The following is a 20385-nucleotide window of genomic DNA, read 5'->3' as shown; positions in this document are numbered from 1 at the left end:
ATCCTCGCCTCGTCGGCGGCCGAGAGAGTGGAGAGCAGCTTGACCGTGGAGGTCCTGCGGCTGTCGTGCGAGACGGTTCATTCGCCTCTCGATCTCGCACCTCACTGAGCGCCGTGCTCGTCTTGCTTGCCTCTCACTCGTTCACGACGCTGCTGCACGCTTGTTGTGTAGACCGTGGGGTACTGCTTAATTCCTCAGGCGCCCGGCGTCAAGTCTTATTGCTGAACTCGCTTCTCCCCTCTATCCTCTCTTCACACGCGCTCCATCCAGTTCTACGCACTCGCCTCCCAGCCGAGGTTGTTGATGAACGACATGCCCTCCTTGCGGTAGTCATCCTTCTCCGTGACGCAGCCATGGCGACGGAAGACGTAGTTCGACGCTTGGTCTTGGTAGTTCGGCCAGGTCGGGGCGTCCGAAACTGCGCGAGCGAAGCAAGGACGAGAGTCAGCGTCTACAGCTTGACAGGCCGTGTGCGAGAAGGTAGCGAGAGACGAAGGACGGGACGCACTCTCGTTGTTGTTGGGCGTCTGGTCGTGGATGAACGAGACCCACTGGCTCGTCATGAGCTTGGCGAGCTCGCGGTCGCCAGGACGGTTACCGAGCGTGTTGGCCGTCTTGAGCGGGTTCGAGAAGACGTAGGCGACCTCGACAAAGTGGGTCGTCTGGATGCGAAGGTGGTCAGCCCGCGAGCAGAGCGAAACAGCGGAAGAAGCGGCGCACTCCGGTCTCGACCGTCGAATTCTCGGCAGGCTGATCAAAGCGGTAGCTGTAGACGGGCTTGTACTTGGCCATCTTCTCAGCGAGGAGGCGGCGACCCGCCTGCATATACATGTCACTGTAGAGGCAAAGTCAACATCCATGTATGCAGTCAAAGTCTCGTCGCGCTCACCCGTAGATGGCGTTCGAGCGCTTGTCCTGGAGGCCGGTCGAGAGGACAGCGTCGCCGGTATTGTAAGGGCATCCGACGAGGGGGTCGTTCGGGTAAAGGTCGAGGAGCTTCGAGACGCTAGCGCCAGTCATAGCAGGGTAGCGGAGGTGGAGGTTGGCGGCGAGCTGTTCGGTCGTGTTGATGTCCTTCGAGCCGAAAGCCGTTCCCTCGTCGGTGTTGGCTGCACTGGCGAGGTCAGCTTCTTCGCAAGCCAGAGTGAGAAGCGCGACAGAGCGTACCGCCAATAAGCATAGGCACGCGCACGAAAGCGTCCTTGGCGAGCGTGTCGGACGGGTAAGCGGAGATGATCTCGCCGTCGACGACCGGATTCCAGCTGTATGCGGACGCCGAGGTGTTGAACGCATCGAGCGAGAGGCCGCGAAGGCACGTAAGAGCACTCTCAGCACCAGCGCATCCCGTAGAGTTGACGACGTCGTTGAACATGGTCTCGAGGCGCGAGTTGTTCGTGATGGCGAGGGTGAGAGGGTTGCCGGATTCAAGGATGGCGCCGCGGAAGAGGTTCGTCGAGGTGAGACCGTAGCCGAGGAGTTGGTAGCTGACGCTCATAGCGCCGGCGCTGCGAGAGGGCGAGATGAGCATACGGAGCGAAGGAGGGGAGAATGGAACGTCTTTACCTTTCGCCCCACAACGAAACTTTGCTTGGGTCTCCGCCGAACGCAGCGATGTTCTCCTGCACCCAGTGAAGGGCGAGGCGCTGGTCGTACAGGCCGAGGTTGACGTTGCCCTCCTTCCGCAGCTCTTCCGACGCCATGAAGCCGAGGGCGGCGACGCGGTAGTTGATCGAGACAAACATCTACCATCACGGAGAGCCCATCAGTATTGTAAGAGCGGAAGAAGGAGGAGCGGGAACGTACGATAGGCTTGCCCATCTCGACGGATCGCTCGACGACCCAGCTGCCGTTGTCTGTGGCGAGACACGTCAGCCTACGTCCTGGGATCGTCCTGGGCATGCACAGACTCACAACGCGAATCGCCAGACCCGCCCATGTTGAAGCCGCCTGGGGAATAAGGTTAACAACTGGTCAAGCAAAGGGCGGGTGGAAGTCGAGCACACCTCCGTAGATCCAGAGGCCGACGGGAAGCTTATCGCCCTTCTTAGTGCCGGCAGGACGAAGAACATTTAGGTAGAGGCAGTCCTCGGACAGCTCGTACGGCCAGTCGTCGCCTCCAACGCCAGGACACTGCGAGGGGAGAAACCAAGTCAATGCCGCTGTCCTCGAGCGATCAGCCGCCGACGGATCGACGCACGAACTTGCTGTACTCCTTCGCTGCGTGCGAGCCGCCGGAGAATGTCGTGTTCAAGCTGTGCGGCTTGCGAAGTCGGAGGTCTCCAACCGGCGGTTGAGCGAAGGGCACGCCGAGGAAGGCTGTCGGGGCGGGATTGCAGGCTCAGGAAGCGTCTTCTATGACTGCTGAGGAGAACGGGCGCACCTTCCTGCGAGAAAGTCGGGAGAGAGACGCCCTGGACAGTGCCGTTCTTGAGGTTCGCCGTCGGTACGCCGTTGTTGCGAGCCGCAAGAACCACGGGCGAAGCGTTGCAAGTAGTAGCAGTGAGAAGCGCAGCCAATGCGCCCTTAGCGAGAGGAAGAAGCATCTTGCGAGATCGCAAAGTCGGGTCAGGTCGAGGAGGAGGAGAGGGGAACCAGCTGGAGTCGCGGGCAGGGTCCCCGCATCTCTTCCTGCTCTGTTCTCCCACCGGTGAGCGGTCTGTATATTCCGCCGTCGAGCACGCCGGTCGCGGTGGGGGGGTGAGAGAGCGGCGAACAGACGACCGAGGACGACGCTAGCGAGAGCACGATCGGAGGCAAAGGGTGTGCAGAGCGAGGCGGGCGGCGTTCAGAGCCAAGATCCGACGGGATGGCGGGCCGGAAAGAGGAGGCAGAGGTGGAGGGAGAAGGAAGAAGCGAAGAGGAGGAGGGGAAGAGGAGAAGGGAGGGGATGCGAGTGCCGCCGAGTGACGGAATCACCGGCAAGCTGGCACACGAAATTGCAGCGTTCTCTCGGCCGCCGACGAGGCGAGGATGCAGCTAAACAGGCCCCCGACGTGCGAGGGCCGCTCGTTTGCAAGCGGCAGAGGGCGGGCAGATGTCACAACAAGGGGGACAGGCGAGCTAGTCAAAGGCAAGCGTGTAAAAGGGGAGCAGGCACAACTAGGTGGTGGTGATGGTGAAAGTCGAAAGCGAATCGTCGTCGTTCGTGCAAGCGCTCCTCGTCCTCCTTGAACCCCGAGTCGGCACCGTCGTCCCCGACCTCGGGTGCGGTCAAGCGGGGTCCAGTCTAGGACGTGGCCGCTCACGACCGCTCGCCACGGAGGCGACGAGCGAGCTGGATGTCTGCACGAGTGAGGGAGAGAGTCAGCGCGAGTTGCGAGGCGAGGACGACGACGGCGGAACTCACCCTTGGGCTGGATGGTGACGCGCTTGGCGTGGATGGCCGCGAGATTGGTATCTTCGAACAGCGAGACGAGGTACGCCTCGGCAGCCTCCTGGAGGGCGCCAATGGCCGACGACTGGAAGCGGAGGTCCGTCTTGAAGTCCTGCGCGATCTCGCGGACGAGGCGCTGGAAGCTGCAGGCGACGACGGCGGGGTCAGCTCGCTCGTTCCCAGTCACTAGCAAGCAAGCACGCAGAAGGGGAACGCACGGGAGCTTGCGGATGAGCAACTCGGTCGACTTCTGGTAGCGACGGATCTCGCGGAGGGCGACGGTTCCGGGCTTGTACTGCGGGTGCAGCAGGGTCAGCTCGGCGCTCTGGCACGCTCAGTCAGCTCGAGAACGTACGCGGTGAGGCTTCTTGACACCACCGGTCTGCGGCGCCGACTTGCGGGCAGCCTTGGCGGCGAGCTGCTTGCGCGGCGCCTTTCCGCCGGTCGACTTGCGTGCCGTTTGCTGCAGGCGCGAGTGTTCGAGTCAGTCCAGGCTGTCCCAGTGAGCGAGCGACGAGGTGTTGTTTTGTTGTTGTTGAGCGAAGTCGAGGGCGGGCGACGACGACGACGAGCTCGCGAGTTTGGGTGACTCGGAGCGAGCGTGTACAGCGTGTGCCCGTGCGTGCTGGGTGTCTGCGGTGTGCTGTGTGGCAGCAGAGTGCTCGAGTGGCGCTGCTCACCTTGGTACGAGCCATTGTTGCTAAGTTGGCGGAAGAGTGAAGGGAAGGAGGAAGAGAGGCGTCGAGCGAGTCGAGCACGAGTTTGAGCCCGCCCCGTTCGAGTAAGCGCGCGCTGCCACTTGGCGTCTGGCGCGGCGGGCGCAGTATCACGGCTCTCTCTCCTCGACACCTCGCTCGTTTGCTGTCGTTCTTCGTTTGGCGTGCATGCTAGACCCGCAGCTACCGCCCACCCCAACCAGCTCGTCGCCAGAGCCCGCCGTTGACCCGCGCGAGAACGACGCGAGTTAGCATCTGGCGCAAGTAGCGGAATGACACGTCAGCCATTTGGCCTAGGTTCGTGCACTTGGGACTGGCGCGCGCGCGATTCCCGCCGTCGTGAACGCTCTTCCCGCCGTCACCCGAGTCGGAGCAGCGCGCGACCTCGACGACCGCTCTCACCAGGACTGCTCGCACTCGCTCACGGACTGAGGATGCTGGGGACTGTCGCTGGGATAGACGAGGATGCTCCGACTGCGCTACTCCCCAGACCGGATCCGCACACCTTTGTTCTCCTCGAAGCTGTATGGGCTTTTTGCGGCGCTTGTTCTCCCTTAGGGAGGTAGAGGGGTGGAGCTGGTGTTGCAGGAAGATGAGGAGCGTCTGACTGATGGCGACGGTCGCCTGAGCTCGCAGGAAGCGGAGGGAGGCTCAGAACCTACTTCCTGCTCGACGGACGCTTCTTTCACCTCTCGTCCTCCCCCTAACACGGATGCGGGTTCTCGTCGCTCACTGAATACACCAGTGATTCCTCGAGGCGACGAGCTGGCCGATGGGACCGCCGCGCTGGTCGAGCAACCTCAGAATGCCTCTACCCCTCCTCGACCCTTTCTTCACCTCTCGCGTTCACCTTCTACTCGCGCCGACCCGCTCGACATTCACGACAACCAGTAGAATGCCCTAACCGCGACGAGGGCATGCAGAAAAAGGGCGTCCACTTGCAACGAAGGCTTGTGTGCTGCCTCAACCGAGTTATGGTGAGGAGAGTAGAACACAGAGAGTCAGCCCTGGCCGTCAATCAGCTTTCTGCTGTAGTCTTACACTTCTCACCGGATGGGAGACCTGAAGGTGGCGCAGCGCGAACAAGCCAGAGACGACCGACGGAAGATTCCCTCTCTCCCTTCCTATTCCCTCTCTCCCTATCTCAAGCGGATCCCAACGGGTCGGCGCCGCCCCGGTGTGATTGATACAGCAGTGATGCGTAGAATGACATGGGTATCCCGCCTACATGCGCCCTCCGCCGCGTCGTCCTCCTAGTTGACCTTCGAGATGTACAAGACTGCGAGCCGCGTGCCTTGGCATCAGCACTGGCTGACTCGACAAGAGAGCCGGACTGATGCAGAGTGCCCGCACTCACCGTTGTTCCCTCGCACGAACGCGTCGCCGTACTCGTTCGTCTTGGTCCCGTTGACATACTCCTCCGTCTGCTCGAGCGCGATGTTCATGTACCCGTCCAAGCAACTCAGAACGCCTGTATCCGTGCGACCGCAAGCAAGCGAAGTCAGAGAGCATGGAGCGAGTCAGTACCGTCCGACTTCCTGGTCGACTGATGAGGAGGAGCAACTGGAACTCACCGCGGTAGTCGACCCCGCTATTCAGCCTGACCACGACTTCCTGTCCCACGACACTCTTGAGGAACGCGCCCGGTCCTGGCAGCTCTGGCTCGTGTTGTTCTGGCTGCTCGGGGTGTTCTTGCGCGGGCGGAGGACTGACGCCGTTCGTGTCGGACATGGCGGGCGGGCAGGTGTGCTGGGGTGTGCGAGAGGGGTCTAGAGCGTATTGGAACAAGCAGAACGGCGTCAAGCGATGTAGACGAGGTGAGGACGGGTCAGAAGACCTCCCTCCCTCCCCTCTGACCTGAACGACCCACTAGACTCCCGCCTCCACCGCTTTTGCTGGGCTGCACTGCTTGCACAGGGATTTTGCTCCCCATGCCCACCATGGCTGACCCGTCACACCGGCGGGCGAGCTACCTCGCAGCCCCACTCGCGGCTCACTCGTCGCAGGAGAAGCGAAGGCAGTTGGCGCTCGAGGCGCAGAAGCAGGTGCGTCCGGTCTCGCTTACTGGAAAGGAAGCGGTTTGATTGACCCATAGCACACCTGCAGAGGCGGACTCATGCCATCGAAGCGGCTCGAGCCTCGTTCAGAGAGCTCGACCCGATGGAAGACCTCTCCCTCGACGCTTCCTCCGCCTCGGAAGAAGAGTACGCCCCAGCTCCACCGACCGCACACTCTCCTCCTCCTCCGACAGGCGAAGCTATCGCGGCAAAGATCTCAAAGACGAAGCGCAAGGCCTACAAGCCGAAATTCAAGAGTTGGGCAAAGAACCTGCTTAGCTACGCCGAAACGCTCGACTTGCGGTACTCGTTGCCGGCTGGGTTGGAGAACGAGTGGCGGGCGGTGGTCGTGCCGAAGGGGAAGCGGTGCTTGTGCGCAACGGCGAGTGATCAGGGTGCGTCGTCTCCACCAGGCTTGTAGCGGTTTGCAGCACTTTCGAAGCAAGCTGACGCTGCGTCGGTGCTGTCTCACGTGACAGCCGGGAACAACACAATCCTGTACAGCCGAGTCGCAGGGTGAGCCGACCGAGCCTTCCCTTTCCTCGCCGGAGCTGACCTTCGCGATTTTGACAGCCGAGCACTCGGTCGCTTCAACACGCAGCTGCCGCCAGACTGTCTTCTTGACGCTATCTGGGTGCGTCGCAGCGACAGGGAGCCCGCCTGTCTTAGCGAACATCGAGCTGACCCCATCCGCCTCTCGCAGGATCCCGACCTGGCGATCCTCTGGATCCTCGACCTGTGCAAATGGCGCTCGACGTACTTTGTCGAATGCGAAGCGGAGATGCGGTACGTTCGCACTCTCAGCACCGAGGTTGACGAAGCTAACGCCGCATCTGCCGCACAGAGCCTTCTTCCTCTCCTCGAAACTCGCTGAGCTTCCGACACAGCCTTACGTTCCGCCGACCGTCGAGATCCCTCCCGGTACGACCAACGCACGGCCCTTACTTGTCCTCCCCGCTCCTTCACACGCCCCGCCTCTCACGCCCCCGACCCTCTCGCCCCTCCTTTCAGCCCTCTCCGGTCCGTCTCCACCCGCACAGTCAATACCCGTTGAAGTCTTCTTCCCCTCCGACCCCTCCGACACCACCCAGCTCTTCCCAACGCAAGTCGACATCCCCCTCCACCCGACCGGCCTGCTCCTCTATCTCTCCCATGCGCACTACGAATCCGGCTCGACTCCGCTCGTCAGTTGGGTGCCTTGTAGTCCGAATGTGGAGAGGGGGATGGAGCGGGGAGAGGGAGTCGAGAGGATGAGGGAGTTGGTGGAGGAGTGGGCGGTGAGAGGCGGATCGGTGGCGGTCGTTACGGGCGATGGGGGAGCGGGCGGGTCGCAGGAGGTAGCGATGAGCCCGTTCGTGGGGTGAGCTGTTGTACCGTTTGATGTGCACTTGCATTGATCGCTCCGCTCGCGTTGCTCGACGATTAGGTCCGTGAACTGCGAGACGCGGCTTCTTACAACAACGATGTACCACAGGACAAGCACAGCAAACGAACGTGGAATGGGGACATCGCGAGAGAGGCGCGTTGGCTTAGTAGTCGTCGGGAAGCTCGCTGTGAGTTGCGCAAAGAACGTCAGCCCAGCATTTCTCCAGGCGGAATAGGCAGACGTTGCGAGCGTTCGCCGCTGACCGGCCAATTCGACCGAAGATAAAGCTCGAGACGCACCTCTCCTCCATCCGCTCCTTGATCTCGCTCATATGCGGATGATACACGCTCCAGATCCTGCGCTGGAATGATCCGGGGTTGAAGACGAGACACCGTTCGTAGACGAGCTTGTACGGGTCGAACGAGTCGGCGAGGATGAGCTGCGGGTCGTGAGGAGTCAGCCTTCGAACGAGAGGGCGAGAGAGGGGAAGGACGAACGGTTGTAGGCATTGGATAGAGGCGGAGAGCGTGGTCGTAATCCCAGAGGACTGGTCGGACTGTCAGAGGAAGCGGTGCGAGGTGCGCCTGGTCGAGGATCGTTTGGACGAGCTGCGCGTAGCGGAATCAAGTCAGGCTCTGCGGCGCGTCCCGCTCGCTCTCGAGGCGGACTCACCGCCTTCCGCAAGTCGCCTTTCCGTCCACCGCCCTCCCCATCCTCCGTCGGAAACCTCACCGCATTCCTCATCATCCTCCCCATCAGATCGTCGCGGAAAACCACAATCTCCTGACTGAACCACCGTACTCGACACGGGTTGCTCCCGAGCGTCAGGTTCGGGATTTTGGCGATGAGGGATTTGGCGAGCGGTTCGGGGATTGGAGGGCGCGGGAGGGCGGCGGAGGACCACGGGTCGGTTGGGCCGGGGATGAGGAGGAAGTGCGAAGAGGCGAGGAGGTTTGCGAAGGTTGTCAGGAGCTTGGAGAGGTTGGCGAAGAGTTCTGCAGACCCGTACGATGAGCGTCAGCGAGTATCCGTTCACATGCTTCCACGTCCGTCCCTGCGAGCGAAGTGGGCACGACGGACGAAGCAGACGGAATCGCGCCGACTCACCCGTATACTCCCTCATCGCCTCTCCATCAAACAACCACGGTCGGCTCCTAAAGTTCCCACAAAGGACAAACAGCTTCGGGATCTCCTTCTCCTCCATCTGATCGTAGACCTGCAAGAGTTGTTGGAGGCCTGACATGACTTTTGGGCTGTCGAGGTGCAGGTCGGAGAGGATGATGAAGGAGGTTTCGTGTGAGGGGGATTGTTCGGCTAGGATGAGGTCGGCCTGCGGGAGAAGGCGAATTAGCGGGGAGGACGAGGGTAAGGTTGGGAGCGAGCGCACCTCTTCGCTCGCAGACAAGGCGCCAATGCCGAGGAAGTCGTGATGGCCGTGGATCTTCCTGCGAGCGGATTGCTCAGGTCAGCACGAGTTGACAGAAGGAAGAGGAGACGCAGAACAAACATCGCCTCGTCTCGTCGCTCGCTCGGCGGATGTCCAATCTCGGCAACCTTGAAGATCGAGTCGAGCGTGTAGTCGCCATCGATGAGGACGAACGAGCCTTCGGTGAACAAGCCAGACTCGGGAGTCTACGAGCGAAAGGACGGGTCAGTCTGAGCAGGTCTTCGGTATGAAGGTGGGAACGCACCGCTTCTGACAGATCAAGCTTCACTTTGTCGTCGAGATCTTCGAGATAGAACTCGCCGTCCTCCATGCGGGTGAGCAAGCCAAAGATGAGGAAGTGGCCGCCTTGCCGGCCAAGCAGGTTCTTGATCGTCGTGAGCTGCGCGACCGAGCGTCAGCGAAGGCGTTGACCTGGATGGTGGACAGTCGGCGCACCTTCATGTAGTCTGCCCGTTCGGGGTCGACGACGGTCGGAGGGCAGAAGTGCTCGTTGCGAAGGATGACCTGCTTGATGATGTTGAACCGGTCTCGGAGGTACTGCGATTTCGACAGCGCTCCCGGTGCGAGAGTCGGCGCCGTCTTGCACCTGGAAAGACGCAATCCTCAGCAATGTGCGTGGAGCAGCCAGAAAGTCCCGAACGCACTTCTCAAACCCGCCTCGCACGTCGTCCCACCTCCACGCCGGCATGTCAAACGCATTGACGATCTTGAGGTACTGCGACGGGTCGAGGTCGTCTCCCGCACCTCCCGTATCCTCTGGCTGATCTGCCGCAACCCGCAACCGCTCGTATGTCTCCTCGAGGAGGTCTGTCGTGATCTTGCTCGGTCCATCTGCGTGCGTGGGGGTCAGAGCAGCGTCCGAAGAACTATGGAGAGAACCCTGTACGCACCCAGCCCGCTTCCGCTGCCGATGCAACCCCGGACGAGATGCTCAAAGGTGTGAGCGATCTCGTCCTCGTCCTTCATCCCAAAGTGCAGCACGAACTGGTCCAACCAGTCAATCACGCCCGGCGCAAGCTGCAAGGAGTACTTCTGCTGGAAGATCTTGCGCCCTATGAGCGCTGCGGGCGACGAAGCGGACGACGAGGCGAGGGATCCGTTGACGCCGCGCGTTCCGCCGCGAGCGCCGCCTGCGCCTGGTGCGAGGTTACTAGAGCGCTGCGAGGAGAACATGCGTGTCTGGCGGGCAGCAGGAGGAGCTCAGCGAGGAGGAACGAGGTCAACGACTTGATCAGCGCACCGCGACGCGTTGGTCGACGGGGAGAGGGGGAAGGACGAGAGTGAGAGCGGGACGCTGGCGGGAGGGACTTTCCCAGGTCGCTGCAGTGCTGTCGGGACTTTCAAGGCTGTAAATGCGAGATGTAGGGCTTCAAACGGGGTGGAGGGAGGTGAGGAGGAGAGGGTGCTCTTGGGGTGCTCCTTCCGCCATGCAACGACGGCGTACGGCTTACTTGCACTTGGTGTAGCTTGGAAAGCCCTCTCTAGGCTCGCCAGTGTTCACCACAGCCAGCGCAGCGACGTGAGGCGGTCTCCTCGCCCTCCTGGACGTCCGGACCCTCCTTGCCTCCTCGACTCTCCCTCTCACCGCCAATCATGCTGCCCGAACAGTTGCTCCCACTGAAGAACGTGACTGTGGCCCCGGTGGACCCGCTCACGGACCTGACGACACTGCCAGAAGCGCACCTCGCCGTTCTTTCGCTCCGAGCGGATCTCGACATCCTCCTGCGCCAGCGCGCGTATCACGCTTCCTTGGTCAAGGTGGTGGAGGAGAGTAATGGCGAAGACTTGCGCGGTGTGTCCGGAACGGTCTCTCCCAAAAATCAGAGGCCGAGCTGACCTGCGATCCCGCCAACAGCCTTCCTCTCGACTCCGCTTCCTCGACCGCTCCCGGACTCCCTCGCCAGCTTAGCCCTGCACCAGCTTCTCTACATGCAGTTCCATCCCGACTGCGACTCCGACGACCTCGCGAACCTCGCCTACCGCATCTTCCTCGCCAAACTCGACGCTGAGATGGCAAGCCTCCGATTCGACTTCGCCCTCCGCAAGTACACGATGACCTGGGACGGAGGGGAGAGGGAAGATGAGGGGGAGATGGTGTTACGATTGGAGAAGAGCGGGGTGAAGGTGTTGGAGGGTGAGGAGGAGCTGTTCGTGCTCGAGCCGGAGAGGGTGCTCAGCTTCTACGGTGCGCCGGTCCCTCCTCTTGCGTCTCTCCCTCAAGTTCTGACGTGCTCGGCCGGGCTTGCAGTCGAGGAGTGCAAAGAATCAGAAGCGCCCGAAACCCCGACAATCCTTGTCCTCCGCCTCTCGCAAGTCGACCTCGGATCGTACATCTCGATCCACGACCTCGAGGTCCGCCTATTCCTTGACACGGCAGATTTGGATGGGGAGGCAGGCGAGCGATTGACGAAGACGTTGGTGAGCTGGGCGGCGGCGGAGAAGGCAGAATTGCCGGTCGAGTGAGTCGTCCTTCGTCTCCTCATGTAGAAAGCGTGCTCACCGACTCATCCTGGTTCTGCAGGAACGAGGTCGACATCGAGCCAAGGATTGACCTGGAGGCAGTCCCGGCCGCACCTTCAACCGCTCCTTCACCCTCGTTGGATCTCAGCGCGCAGGACAGCCCCGCAACGCCCGCGACGTCCCTCCCGCCGCCTTCGCCGGTCATCAACGAAGGTTCCGCTAAGCGGCCGAGGAAGCGCGTCAAGCGGAGCGTCGAAGACGAAAAGCGCGACCCGGTTGAGCAACCTTGGCAGTACCTCGGCGAGAGGAGCGTACATGTGACTTGGCATCCTGGGTCCGTCTTCCATTCACTGACTAAGACGTGCGCTACCGCTGACCTGTCTGAACGGGGATGGTGTGCGACAGCCTGTACACCCGCCAATTCGCCCTTCTCCGCGCCATCGCTCCTCGCGTCGTCGAGGACCTCCCCGACCCTCCGTCCTTCACGACCGAAGAACTCGCTCTGCTCTCACTCGCTACTGACCCCAAGACTCTGCCGAAGTTGCCGTTCCCGCCGGAATCGGTGCCGCAGCGGTACAGGCATAAGTGGGAGGAGAGGCTGGCGCTTGAGCGGATTTATCAAGAGAGGGAGCGCATCAGTATGTCCAGATTGCTCTTCTCGCTGACGTAATGCAGCTGACAGCGCCCCTCCCCCAGACGTTGACCAGACCCGTCTCGTCCTCCTCACCTCCGACTTCCCTTCACTCCGCCTCTACGCTCAAGTCCTCTCGAAGGTCGTCAAAGCTCGCGACATGCTCACGAAAGCCTACGACAAGGTTCTTCAGGCGAGACTGTACCCGCGCTTGAAGGACAAGACGACTTATGACCCCATTGAGCGGATTGTGGTGTTGGTGGAAAGGCTGCGCGACGATGTGCATTAGTGAGTGCTCTCGAGATCTGGACCTTCTTCTCCTCTTGCAGTCTGACGGTTCATGGCTGACGCTCCAAACGCACTCAGCCGCAACACCCTCTTCTCCACCTCGAACGTCGCGCTCGTCACCGTCTCGCCTCTCTCTGACGCCGACATCGGCACCGGTCCTGCCCGTCGCTACGAAGCGGAGCTCAAGCTCATCGTCGAGTACGAGAAGGAGGCATTGAAGATTGCGAGGGAGAAGGTCGAGGGTCGCAGGGTGACAATGTGGCGTAGGCAGTAGGTGGCGTCGCCTGCAAGGTCGAGTCGCTTCTGCTCTCTGCTGCGCGTCCGAGCGCCGGTGGGCACGGCATTGAGGGGCTGGGAAAGAAGGCGAGTTTGCGAAGGTCAAGCAAGACGTGAGCGGGTTCTTCCTCGCGATGCACTCGTGTCAAGTGTGAAAAGGACGCTGCATAGCTGGTCTCTACTCACGCGCCGAAAGGGCGATAGCCCCGCTCTACGCCTTCACACCTTCGTCACGCTCGCCAGCTTTCTCCTCCACTTCAGCCTTCAGCCTTCAGCTTCTCCGCCTGCTCCTTCGCCTCCTCCGTCCCCTCGCCCTCCACCACACCCTCCTGCGCACCCACATCCTCTCTCGCCCTCGCCTTCTTCTCCACCACGCTCAATCCCTCCATCTCCTTCTCGGGCGGCGCCGGCGCAGGCTGCTCGTCCCGCTTACTTGTGACGCGCTCGAGGATCTGAGGGAGCTTGTGACGGAGATCGAGGTGGCCGGCTGTGAGGAGGTCGGAGGCGTCGATGTCGGTGATGCCTTCGACGCGGGCGGGGCGAAGTCTGCGCGAAGCGCGCGAAGGAGAGGATTAGCTTGCTCGCGCGGCTACAAGTGCGAGAGCTGTAGACGTACCCAGCGATCCGCGTGCTGAGCGTGTACAGCCTCGCGGCGATCCCAAGCACGAAATCGTTCCCGCTCCAGACGTTGACCAGCTCATGCGCGACGACCGATCTTGCGCTCGCCCACTTGACGGGTGACGGCGCTTCCGGTAAAGAGATGAGGATTGCGGAGTAGACGAGGTGGCCGAGTTTGAGTTCGTGGAGGTGGAGGAGGCAGGAGAAGATGAGCGAGGCGCCGGGTCCGTAGCCGATCTGGGCGAGTACATCGCCGTAAGCACGAGCAGCGATGGGTAGCGAGACGCGACGCGCGCACCAGGACGACCGGTCGCTTGCCCTGCACCTCCTTCTCGAGAATCTCGGCGAGGAGGACGCCCGCCTTCTTCGCCTTTTCCTGCTCGAGCCGAATCATCAGCGTCCCGCCTCGCACGAAGGATCGCGAGACTTACTCTACACCGCGTGAAGTCCGAGTCGAAAGCCGTCGTGGCCGAGTTGAACACCGTCAGAGGCAGAGCGACGCCAGCGTAGACGGCGGCCAACGCTGTTCGTTTGATCACTTCAATCCCGCCCATCGTTACGAGCTTGTTCTTGACGAACTTGTCGAGCGAACGACCTGCTTCGAGGAAGGCTGCGGGACAGACGCGCGTCAGCAGGGAAGGGCGCGAGAGGGGAGGGGTAAGGACTGACTCTGCGGGTCGGCCTTGAGAGCGTAAGCGTCTACACGCGATGACTTGGCGTAGGATCGCCAGGGGTCCACGCTATCCTTCAAGTCGAGGAGGAAGCCAGAGGCGACGACTGCCGAAAGCACGACGGTCAGTCCGTTCAGGAGCGGAAGAAGAGGGATCAAACGCACTCGTCGCGGTCAGAGAAGGTATCTGAGGCATCTCGTGCGCATCGTCGTCCTTGATCGGCTCGAACCGGACATCCTCCAAGCCCTTCATCCGTCGGTGAGTCCGATAACCCGCAAGACCGCCTGCGCACGCTGGCGCGTCAGCGTGATCCTGCGAGAGAGGAGGAAGATCCGCGCCCCTCCGCCGAGTCCGAGTAGAGTACCGATCAAGACAGCGCCGCCTGCGCCGGAGAACGCCGCGATGCCGAAGGTGCCGGCGAGGACGGGCGCGAGAGCGGGAGCGGCGAGACCTGCGGGCACGCGGATGTCAGTATGATGCTCGCAGGCATCGCAGAGAGACGTAGAACCCGAAGCTAGGGCACTCACCTCCGGTCAAGCCAATGGCGACCCCTCCGAGGATAAAGCCAGCACCCGTTGCCGCCCACTTGAGCGTGCTGTTCTTCCGCGCTGCCTTTTCCCTGTACTCCTTCGCCGCCTCGTCCCAGTCTACATCGCCCTTCTTCTCGCCAGCCTTCTTGTCCTCCTCGTTCGCCGCTTGAAGCTGAAAGTAGAGGAACTGGGCGATCGTGTGCTCGACATCCTGCACCGTCTGCAAGGGAATGCCGAGGATGTCGGCCGTACAGATGATGAGCGAGCGGGACAGGGCGGTATAGTCGAGGGGCGGAGGTGCGCCTTTGTCGTCGGGTCTTGCCGGCGTCTCCTTCGACGAGCTGGAGAAGAGGCCGCCGACTTTCGCCGCTGCTGCGTTGACGCCTCCCGACTTCTTCTTTTGGTCAGGCTCCTCCGCTTGCTGGCCTGCGCCGACCAGCCCAAGCGAGACGAGCACTAGTTCCCATACAACCTCCCACTCGAGTTTCTCCCTCCTCCGCTTCTTCTCTTCTTCCCCCTCCTTCTCTGTCTCGACCTTCTCACCAGCATGCGCTGGCACATCATCCAACACATTCTCCAACCTCGTCCCCTCACCCGGTTCCTCCGGCAACTGCGCCATCTCGACTCCAAAGTGCGCGCAAACAAGCGTCAACCAATGCACCGACTGCGCGATGGTCGCCTTCATCAGCACCTTGACTCGTTCTTGTTCTGCATCGAGCTGGCGTTGCGCGAGGAGGGTGTCCCAGGGTTTTGGTGCGTGAGGAGGGTTGCGTTGGGAGGAGGAGGAGGGGGTCGATGAGCCGGATGCCGAGGGCGATTCGGCGGGTGGTGTAGATGGCGGAGAGAGGTCGTCGAGTGTCAAATGCTGTGTGTACCGGCCGGCGAGAGCATGGAGCGTCGAGACTGTCGAGTGAGGAGAAGCGCGATAGTCAGCTCGACTCGCAGCGCCCGCATGAGTCGGTAGACCGCGCGTACGCACTCTTTGCTGCAATCGCCACGAACAGCTTCAGCCCTGGGTCGAAGGTCGCGACACTGGACTCCAGTCGGTCGTCCCGCGCTGACATCCCGCTTCGCGCCGGTCTGTCGAGTGCGCGTCCGTCTATCAGGCAGAGAGTGGAAGTCCAGTAGCGTCTATGCCGGTCCAGCAGCAGTCGCCAGAGCGAGGTGAGCGGTGAGGAGGCTGGCTGACAGCAAGTCGTGCCGTCATCGACCCGAAGGTGTTCTCACACCACTTCGGGTGCCCCGGCTTGCATCGGCTTACGATGGGACAGCTTGTACAGGATAGAATATCGCTTCTAGCATGCACCGGAGGGACGAGCGGTCGCCGACGACGTCGTTTCTCTCGTTCGCAGAGACGGGCGGCGGGCGAGACGAGATGCGGCTTACGAGGGTTGCCAATCACGTTACTCGGGATTGTTACACACAGCTTACGAAGTGGATCAGCACGACGAGCGTAATCGACACGAAAGCCGAGGAACGCCAACTCCGAGGTCCGCTGTCAAGTTCTTCGTCCCCTCGCCACTCTCCTTCTTGCTCCTGACAGCTTACAATACACGCTACAGGTACATACGCTACCTTACCACCGCCTTAGACCACTCCGACATCCGCAGACACCGTCACCCGCCCCGTCCCAACACTCCCGGGTCGTCAATGACAGACGCTCGACCACTAGCATTCGAGCTCCCTCCGTTGCGCGCCGTCTCCGTTGCGATACCTCTCTTCATCCTCGCCGTCCTCCTCCAGCCGAGCGTATCAGCCCGCACCTCGCGCCGACTCCGACTCGCCCTCCTCGTCCCAACCGCAGTCCTCGGATGGATCTCCCCCTTCCGATGGCGCATCGAGCCCGTAGAGTTCGCCATCACGGCAAACTTTAGGTGGGGCATCTTCTCGCCCTACTTCTTGATGCTCGCGGTGTGGTTTGGCGCGATGGGCGAGACGGAGCGGAAGAACGAGATGGCCTGGCTCGGGTTCGACGGCAAGGCGGAGAAGAAGGCGCTGGGCGTCGACGAGGGCTCTACGGGACACGGTACGGCGATGAAGGAGAACGGGAACGCGGAACTTCGACCTCGAGCGAACGGGACTCTCGTCGCCCCGAAACCGCGGCCTGTCAGCCCTCTCGCTTCTCCAGCTCTCTCGCTCGTCTCAAACTCGTCGTTGAACGATCAGCTGCCGACCCCGTCCCCTTCGCCGCCCGTTGGCCCCGTCCAGCCGCCCTCAGTCGTCGACGCACCCCCTTCCTCCGTTAACGTCCCGACTCTCACTTCGCGCAAGAACGCGACTCGCTCGTACTCGCAACGGCATCACCCTCTTCGCATCCTCCTCGACGCCGCACATCTCCTCAGCGCCATGCGCATGATCGGCTACGCCGGCGGACCTCGAGCGCGAGACCTCCCTCCCGCACCCAAGAACGACAAGACCTTCCTTCGTGATCGCCTCGTCGCATTCTACAATGCTCACCTCGTCAGCAGCGCGTGTCTCGCCCTGCAAGTCCTCGACCGCGACGGCGTTCTCGCATCGCACCTCTCCCACATCCTCCCTCACGACGCAGCAGTCTTCGTCTCGGCCACCCTCGCACGACTATGTATCGGCGTCTCGCTCTGGGTACAAATGAAGATCGGCTTCAACGGTTTCGCCATCCTCTTCTACCTCCTCCACCGTGGCACGAACGCCTTCCTCGACACGCTTCAAGCCGTCTTGCCACGTCGATGGAGCGAGGACTTGACGTGGAGGAGCAGGTTCGACGTGAGGGAGTATCCGGCGCTGTTTGATAGCCCGTTCAGCAAGATGGGCGAGGGAGGGGTGACCAAGTTCTGGAGTGCGAGGTGGCACTTCTTGTTCAGGGCAACGTGAGTCGCGCGCCTGGCCATCCGTCCGCGGCTCCACTTCATTGAAGGAAGAAGCTGACTCTTTTTTGAGCGCGCTTGTCGCAGATTCACCTCCCTCGGCTACAAGCCCACCCTTGCCCTCTCGAAGCGACTGGGCCTGCCGAAACGTGTCACGCAGCTGCTCGGCGCTTTCGTCGTTTTTACGCTTTCAGCATGGATGCACTGGCAAGGCGCGTGCCGCTTCCTCTCCGGACAGCGATTCCCGACTGACCCGACGTATCGCTTGCAGCCCTCGTCTCAGCGCGCTACAACCTCCACCCCTCACCCGCCGGCCTCGCCTTCGCTGCCGCACACTCAATCCCCCTCACCTCCATCTACCCACCGCCCTCCTCCTCGCTCTCCTTCCTCGACCGAAACGGCACCTTTGTCTTCTTCCTCCTTCAACCCGTCGCCGTCTTCCTCGAGAGTTTGTGGGTCGCTTTGACGCGCAAGAGGGTCAGAGGGTGGGCAGGGAAGCTTTGGACTGCATTGTGGATTGTGGTGCTGGGACAGGCGGTCGTAGGGAAGAGCTGGTGCGTCACCCTTCTTCCTCCTCTCCTCGCTTCCAGGCTTACCTTGGTATCTGTCGACAGGCTCGCCCTCGGCCTAGTGCACGGCCTCCCCCCTCTCCACCTCTGGTCCTGGCACCGCTTCGTACTCCCGACCTGCTCGCTCGCTCCCATGCCCGCCTTCATGCGATAGACCTCGCTGGACGGGGTCAACAGTCTGCTTAGACTTATGTAGCTATACTTCTTGGAACGAACATCATGTCATACACGATCAGCGGAGCGGACGGGAAGCAGGACAGGGTGGACAGACGGAGCGTGACGCCCGTTTCCCGCTTCGAGCCAGATGGCCGACTAGCAATGTCCCAGGCACCGAGTCTCCTCCAGCGTCCGCACAGCAGGAACAAGCAAGGAGCGCTGGCGCCGTCGCAGATTGCGGTCCACCTCGAGGCAAAGCGGGTGGGTGTGGCACGACGGCGCGGCGTCCGAGCGAGTTGGCTGGACGCTAAATCTAGCAGGAGCATTCCTAGAGACTCGCAGAGCTTGTCTGTCTCGCCGCACGAGCGTGTCGACGCAGCCAAGCGAGCACTCCCCTCCAAACCGGCGCGAGCTCCTTCGCTGCCCATCACCACCCGCCACCACACGCAGAGAACAATGGCTGCTTCGTGCGTACCCTCTCACACGCTGATTCAGAGCTGTGCTGACCTTTCGTACGGCCCGCGCCGCGCAGGAAGAGCTGGGCTGACGATGTCGAGGGTGCCGGTCAGTCGCGACTTCTCGAGCGCGGTGTCACGGCGGTTGGGCGGGCTGGGCGTGGGCAGATCGGACGGTCGAAGCGATTGAAGCTTGTGGGAGGTGTCGCACGGGCGCCAGAAGCTGTGATGGGCGAGATTACCCATCACTTTGAGGGAGGCGACGAGTTGCTGGGTTGCGGCAATGGCCTGGTTGGGGGCTGGGAGCATGTGGATGGCTCGAGTGGGCTTAGGGAAGATTAGGCAGGCGGTGTTAGCGTCCGGCGGATTGGTGTCGGGGTGGCACTCTCCAGCTGCCTTTGTTCGCTCGAGGAGGACGTCGACGACTCAGACGGGCTGGACGGGTCCTGAGGGGTTGATGAAATGGACGAACAAGCGGAGGCCGAGTAGCAGGACCAGACAAGCTGACACCGCCTTTACCCTCGCAGAGTTCCCTCCCCGCACCGAGACGACCGACGCGAACGGTGTCACGACCATCGTCGAGTACCGCCTGAACGACGAGGGCAAGAAGGTCAAGGTTACGCGCAAGATCAAGCGCACGCTTGTCAAGACTACGGTCAACCACGTTGTTGCGGAGCGGATGGGTTGGGCCAAGTGAGTCAGGTTGCTGTCCCTCTCGAGATTAGAGGCGGATCTCTCTGCCTTGTTCGAGTATTGACCGTCGACGTTCTTGCAGGTTCGGCCAGGAGAAGGGCGCCGCACCGGGTCCTTCGAGCGCGACTACGACTGTCGGCGAGAACGTCCGTCTCCGCATCCAAGCAGGCGGTATCAAGGTTCGTCTTCTCCTGTCTCTCTCTTCTCACCTCAGGTCACTGACGCTCTGCGCGGCACAGATCCAGGCCGAGGAGAAGGACGATGAGAGCGAGGCGATGAGGAAGCAGCTCGCGAACAAGAAGGTTACTTGCCGATACTGTTCGGGAGACCACTTTACCGCCCACTGTCCCTACAAGGACACTCTTGGCGCTGCTCTCGGCGATGGTGAGCCTCCTGTTCTTTTTCCGCGCTAGTCGACATCGAGTCTGCGCAAACTTGCTCGTTTGACCTGTTCGGCATTGAAGAGGCGAGGCTGACGCTCCCTTGCCTCCGCAGCCGACAACGGCCCTCCCTCCGACCTCCCCACGGACGCCGGCGCACCAGGCGGCACGACTGTCGGCGGCAAATACGTCCCTCCTTCTCTCCGTTCGGGCGGCGGCACACGTCCGGGCGAGACTATGAACGGCTTGCGCGGCGGAGACAGGGACGCGTACCCGACTCTGCGTGTCACCAACTTGAGCGAGGACGCGAGCGACGCGGATATGTGGGAGCTGTTTGGACGGTTTGCCCAGAGGGGTCGGATCAACCGGTGCGTCCTGACGTTTTCTGCCTGCATGCGGCTTTCGAACCCCCGGAAGCTTGCGCACTATCTGGTCTTGACGAGGGTTGACGTTGACTTGTTTGCAGCATCTACGTCGGCAAGGATCAAGAAACGGGTCTCTGCAAGGGATTCGGCTTCGTCTCGTTCGAGGACCGCGCCGACGCCGAGGCTGCGCTCAAGAAGGTCCACGGTCTCCCCTACGACCACCTCATCTTGCAGGTCCAGTGGAGCGTGCCCAAGGGCGAGCGGCCTGAGGCTGGTGCGAGGGCTTAGGCGCGGAGTTCGTTGTCGCGGTCCAGCTGCACTGTATTCTTGTCTACCCCACTGCCGCGCTCGTTACGAGAAGCTCACGCTCAGCCAGTTCGAAAGTTCGCCGTCGTCGTTCTTCTCCCGCTCCGCTCGCTTTCCCTTCACCACCTCGCAAACTTGCTGCGCTACTCACGCTAGACTCGATGCAGGATGCTTCTGCACCGGTG

The 20385-nt window shown here is 61.8% G+C and overlaps 9 protein-coding genes across 9 annotated transcripts; 4 read left to right on the top strand and 5 right to left on the bottom strand.

Moving 5' to 3' along the window:
- Positions 1-272: 272 nt before the first annotated feature.
- Positions 273-2543, bottom strand: RHTO_04044 (acetylcholinesterase; the record flags this gene model as incomplete). Its single annotated transcript, XM_016417712.1, has 11 exons — positions 273-418; positions 509-662; positions 721-835; positions 890-1109; positions 1168-1505; positions 1564-1742; positions 1804-1853; positions 1912-1947; positions 2004-2130; positions 2198-2316; positions 2381-2543. The coding sequence occupies 11 exons, from the start codon at positions 2541-2543 to the stop codon at positions 273-275; spliced, it is 1647 nt and encodes a 548-aa protein (XP_016270871.1).
- Positions 2544-3241: 698 nt separating this feature from the next.
- On the bottom strand, positions 3242-4068 carry RHTO_04043 (Histone H3; the record flags this gene model as incomplete). The annotated part of the gene is made up of 5 exons (XM_016417711.1): positions 3242-3282; positions 3347-3516; positions 3592-3668; positions 3729-3836; positions 4054-4068. The coding sequence occupies 5 exons, from the start codon at positions 4066-4068 to the stop codon at positions 3242-3244; spliced, it is 411 nt and encodes a 136-aa protein (XP_016270870.1).
- Positions 4069-5342: 1274 nt separating this feature from the next.
- Positions 5343-5820, bottom strand: RHTO_04042 (U6 snRNA-associated Sm-like protein LSm6; the record flags this gene model as incomplete). The annotated part of the gene is made up of 3 exons (XM_016417710.1): positions 5343-5368; positions 5447-5560; positions 5664-5820. The coding sequence occupies 3 exons, from the start codon at positions 5818-5820 to the stop codon at positions 5343-5345; spliced, it is 297 nt and encodes a 98-aa protein (XP_016270869.1).
- Positions 5821-6020: 200 nt separating this feature from the next.
- RHTO_04041 (snurportin-1) lies at positions 6021-7510 on the top strand (the record flags this gene model as incomplete). The annotated part of the gene is made up of 6 exons (XM_016417709.1): positions 6021-6134; positions 6196-6541; positions 6626-6662; positions 6720-6780; positions 6850-6932; positions 6991-7510. The coding sequence occupies 6 exons, from the start codon at positions 6021-6023 to the stop codon at positions 7508-7510; spliced, it is 1161 nt and encodes a 386-aa protein (XP_016270868.1).
- A 165-nt stretch (positions 7511-7675) lies between these two features.
- Positions 7676-10132, bottom strand: RHTO_04040 (DNA polymerase epsilon subunit 2; the record flags this gene model as incomplete). Its single annotated transcript, XM_016417708.1, has 11 exons — positions 7676-7697; positions 7812-7951; positions 8010-8120; positions 8185-8507; positions 8620-8842; positions 8900-8957; positions 9020-9144; positions 9204-9338; positions 9395-9545; positions 9604-9790; positions 9850-10132. 11 exons carry the CDS (start codon positions 10130-10132, stop codon positions 7676-7678), a joined length of 1758 nt encoding a protein of 585 aa, XP_016270867.1.
- A 420-nt stretch (positions 10133-10552) lies between these two features.
- Positions 10553-12612, top strand: RHTO_04039 (uncharacterized protein; the record flags this gene model as incomplete). Its single annotated transcript, XM_016417707.1, has 7 exons — positions 10553-10751; positions 10815-11144; positions 11208-11418; positions 11481-11753; positions 11825-12057; positions 12116-12338; positions 12417-12612. The coding sequence occupies 7 exons, from the start codon at positions 10553-10555 to the stop codon at positions 12610-12612; spliced, it is 1665 nt and encodes a 554-aa protein (XP_016270866.1).
- A 259-nt stretch (positions 12613-12871) lies between these two features.
- On the bottom strand, positions 12872-15497 carry RHTO_04038 (DUF726 domain protein; the record flags this gene model as incomplete). Its single annotated transcript, XM_016417706.1, has 9 exons — positions 12872-13160; positions 13231-13469; positions 13531-13608; positions 13664-13842; positions 13902-14009; positions 14068-14187; positions 14268-14354; positions 14431-15336; positions 15413-15497. The coding sequence occupies 9 exons, from the start codon at positions 15495-15497 to the stop codon at positions 12872-12874; spliced, it is 2091 nt and encodes a 696-aa protein (XP_016270865.1).
- A 586-nt stretch (positions 15498-16083) lies between these two features.
- Positions 16084-17999, top strand: RHTO_04037 (uncharacterized protein; the record flags this gene model as incomplete). The annotated part of the gene is made up of 4 exons (XM_016417705.1): positions 16084-17279; positions 17364-17488; positions 17548-17830; positions 17891-17999. The coding sequence occupies 4 exons, from the start codon at positions 16084-16086 to the stop codon at positions 17997-17999; spliced, it is 1713 nt and encodes a 570-aa protein (XP_016270864.1).
- A 458-nt stretch (positions 18000-18457) lies between these two features.
- On the top strand, positions 18458-20182 carry RHTO_04036 (translation initiation factor eIF-3 subunit 4; the record flags this gene model as incomplete). The annotated part of the gene is made up of 7 exons (XM_016417704.1): positions 18458-18468; positions 18534-18565; positions 18984-19149; positions 19232-19328; positions 19389-19533; positions 19645-19897; positions 19996-20182. The coding sequence occupies 7 exons, from the start codon at positions 18458-18460 to the stop codon at positions 20180-20182; spliced, it is 891 nt and encodes a 296-aa protein (XP_016270863.1).
- Between the last annotated feature and the right edge of the window lie 203 nt (positions 20183-20385).

This window comes from Rhodotorula toruloides (genome assembly GCF_000320785.1).
Source record: "Rhodotorula toruloides NP11 unplaced genomic scaffold Scaffold25, whole genome shotgun sequence".
NCBI lineage: Eukaryota > Fungi > Basidiomycota > Microbotryomycetes > Sporidiobolales > Sporidiobolaceae > Rhodotorula > Rhodotorula toruloides.
This window is presented reverse-complemented; position numbering and strand designations above follow the sequence as displayed.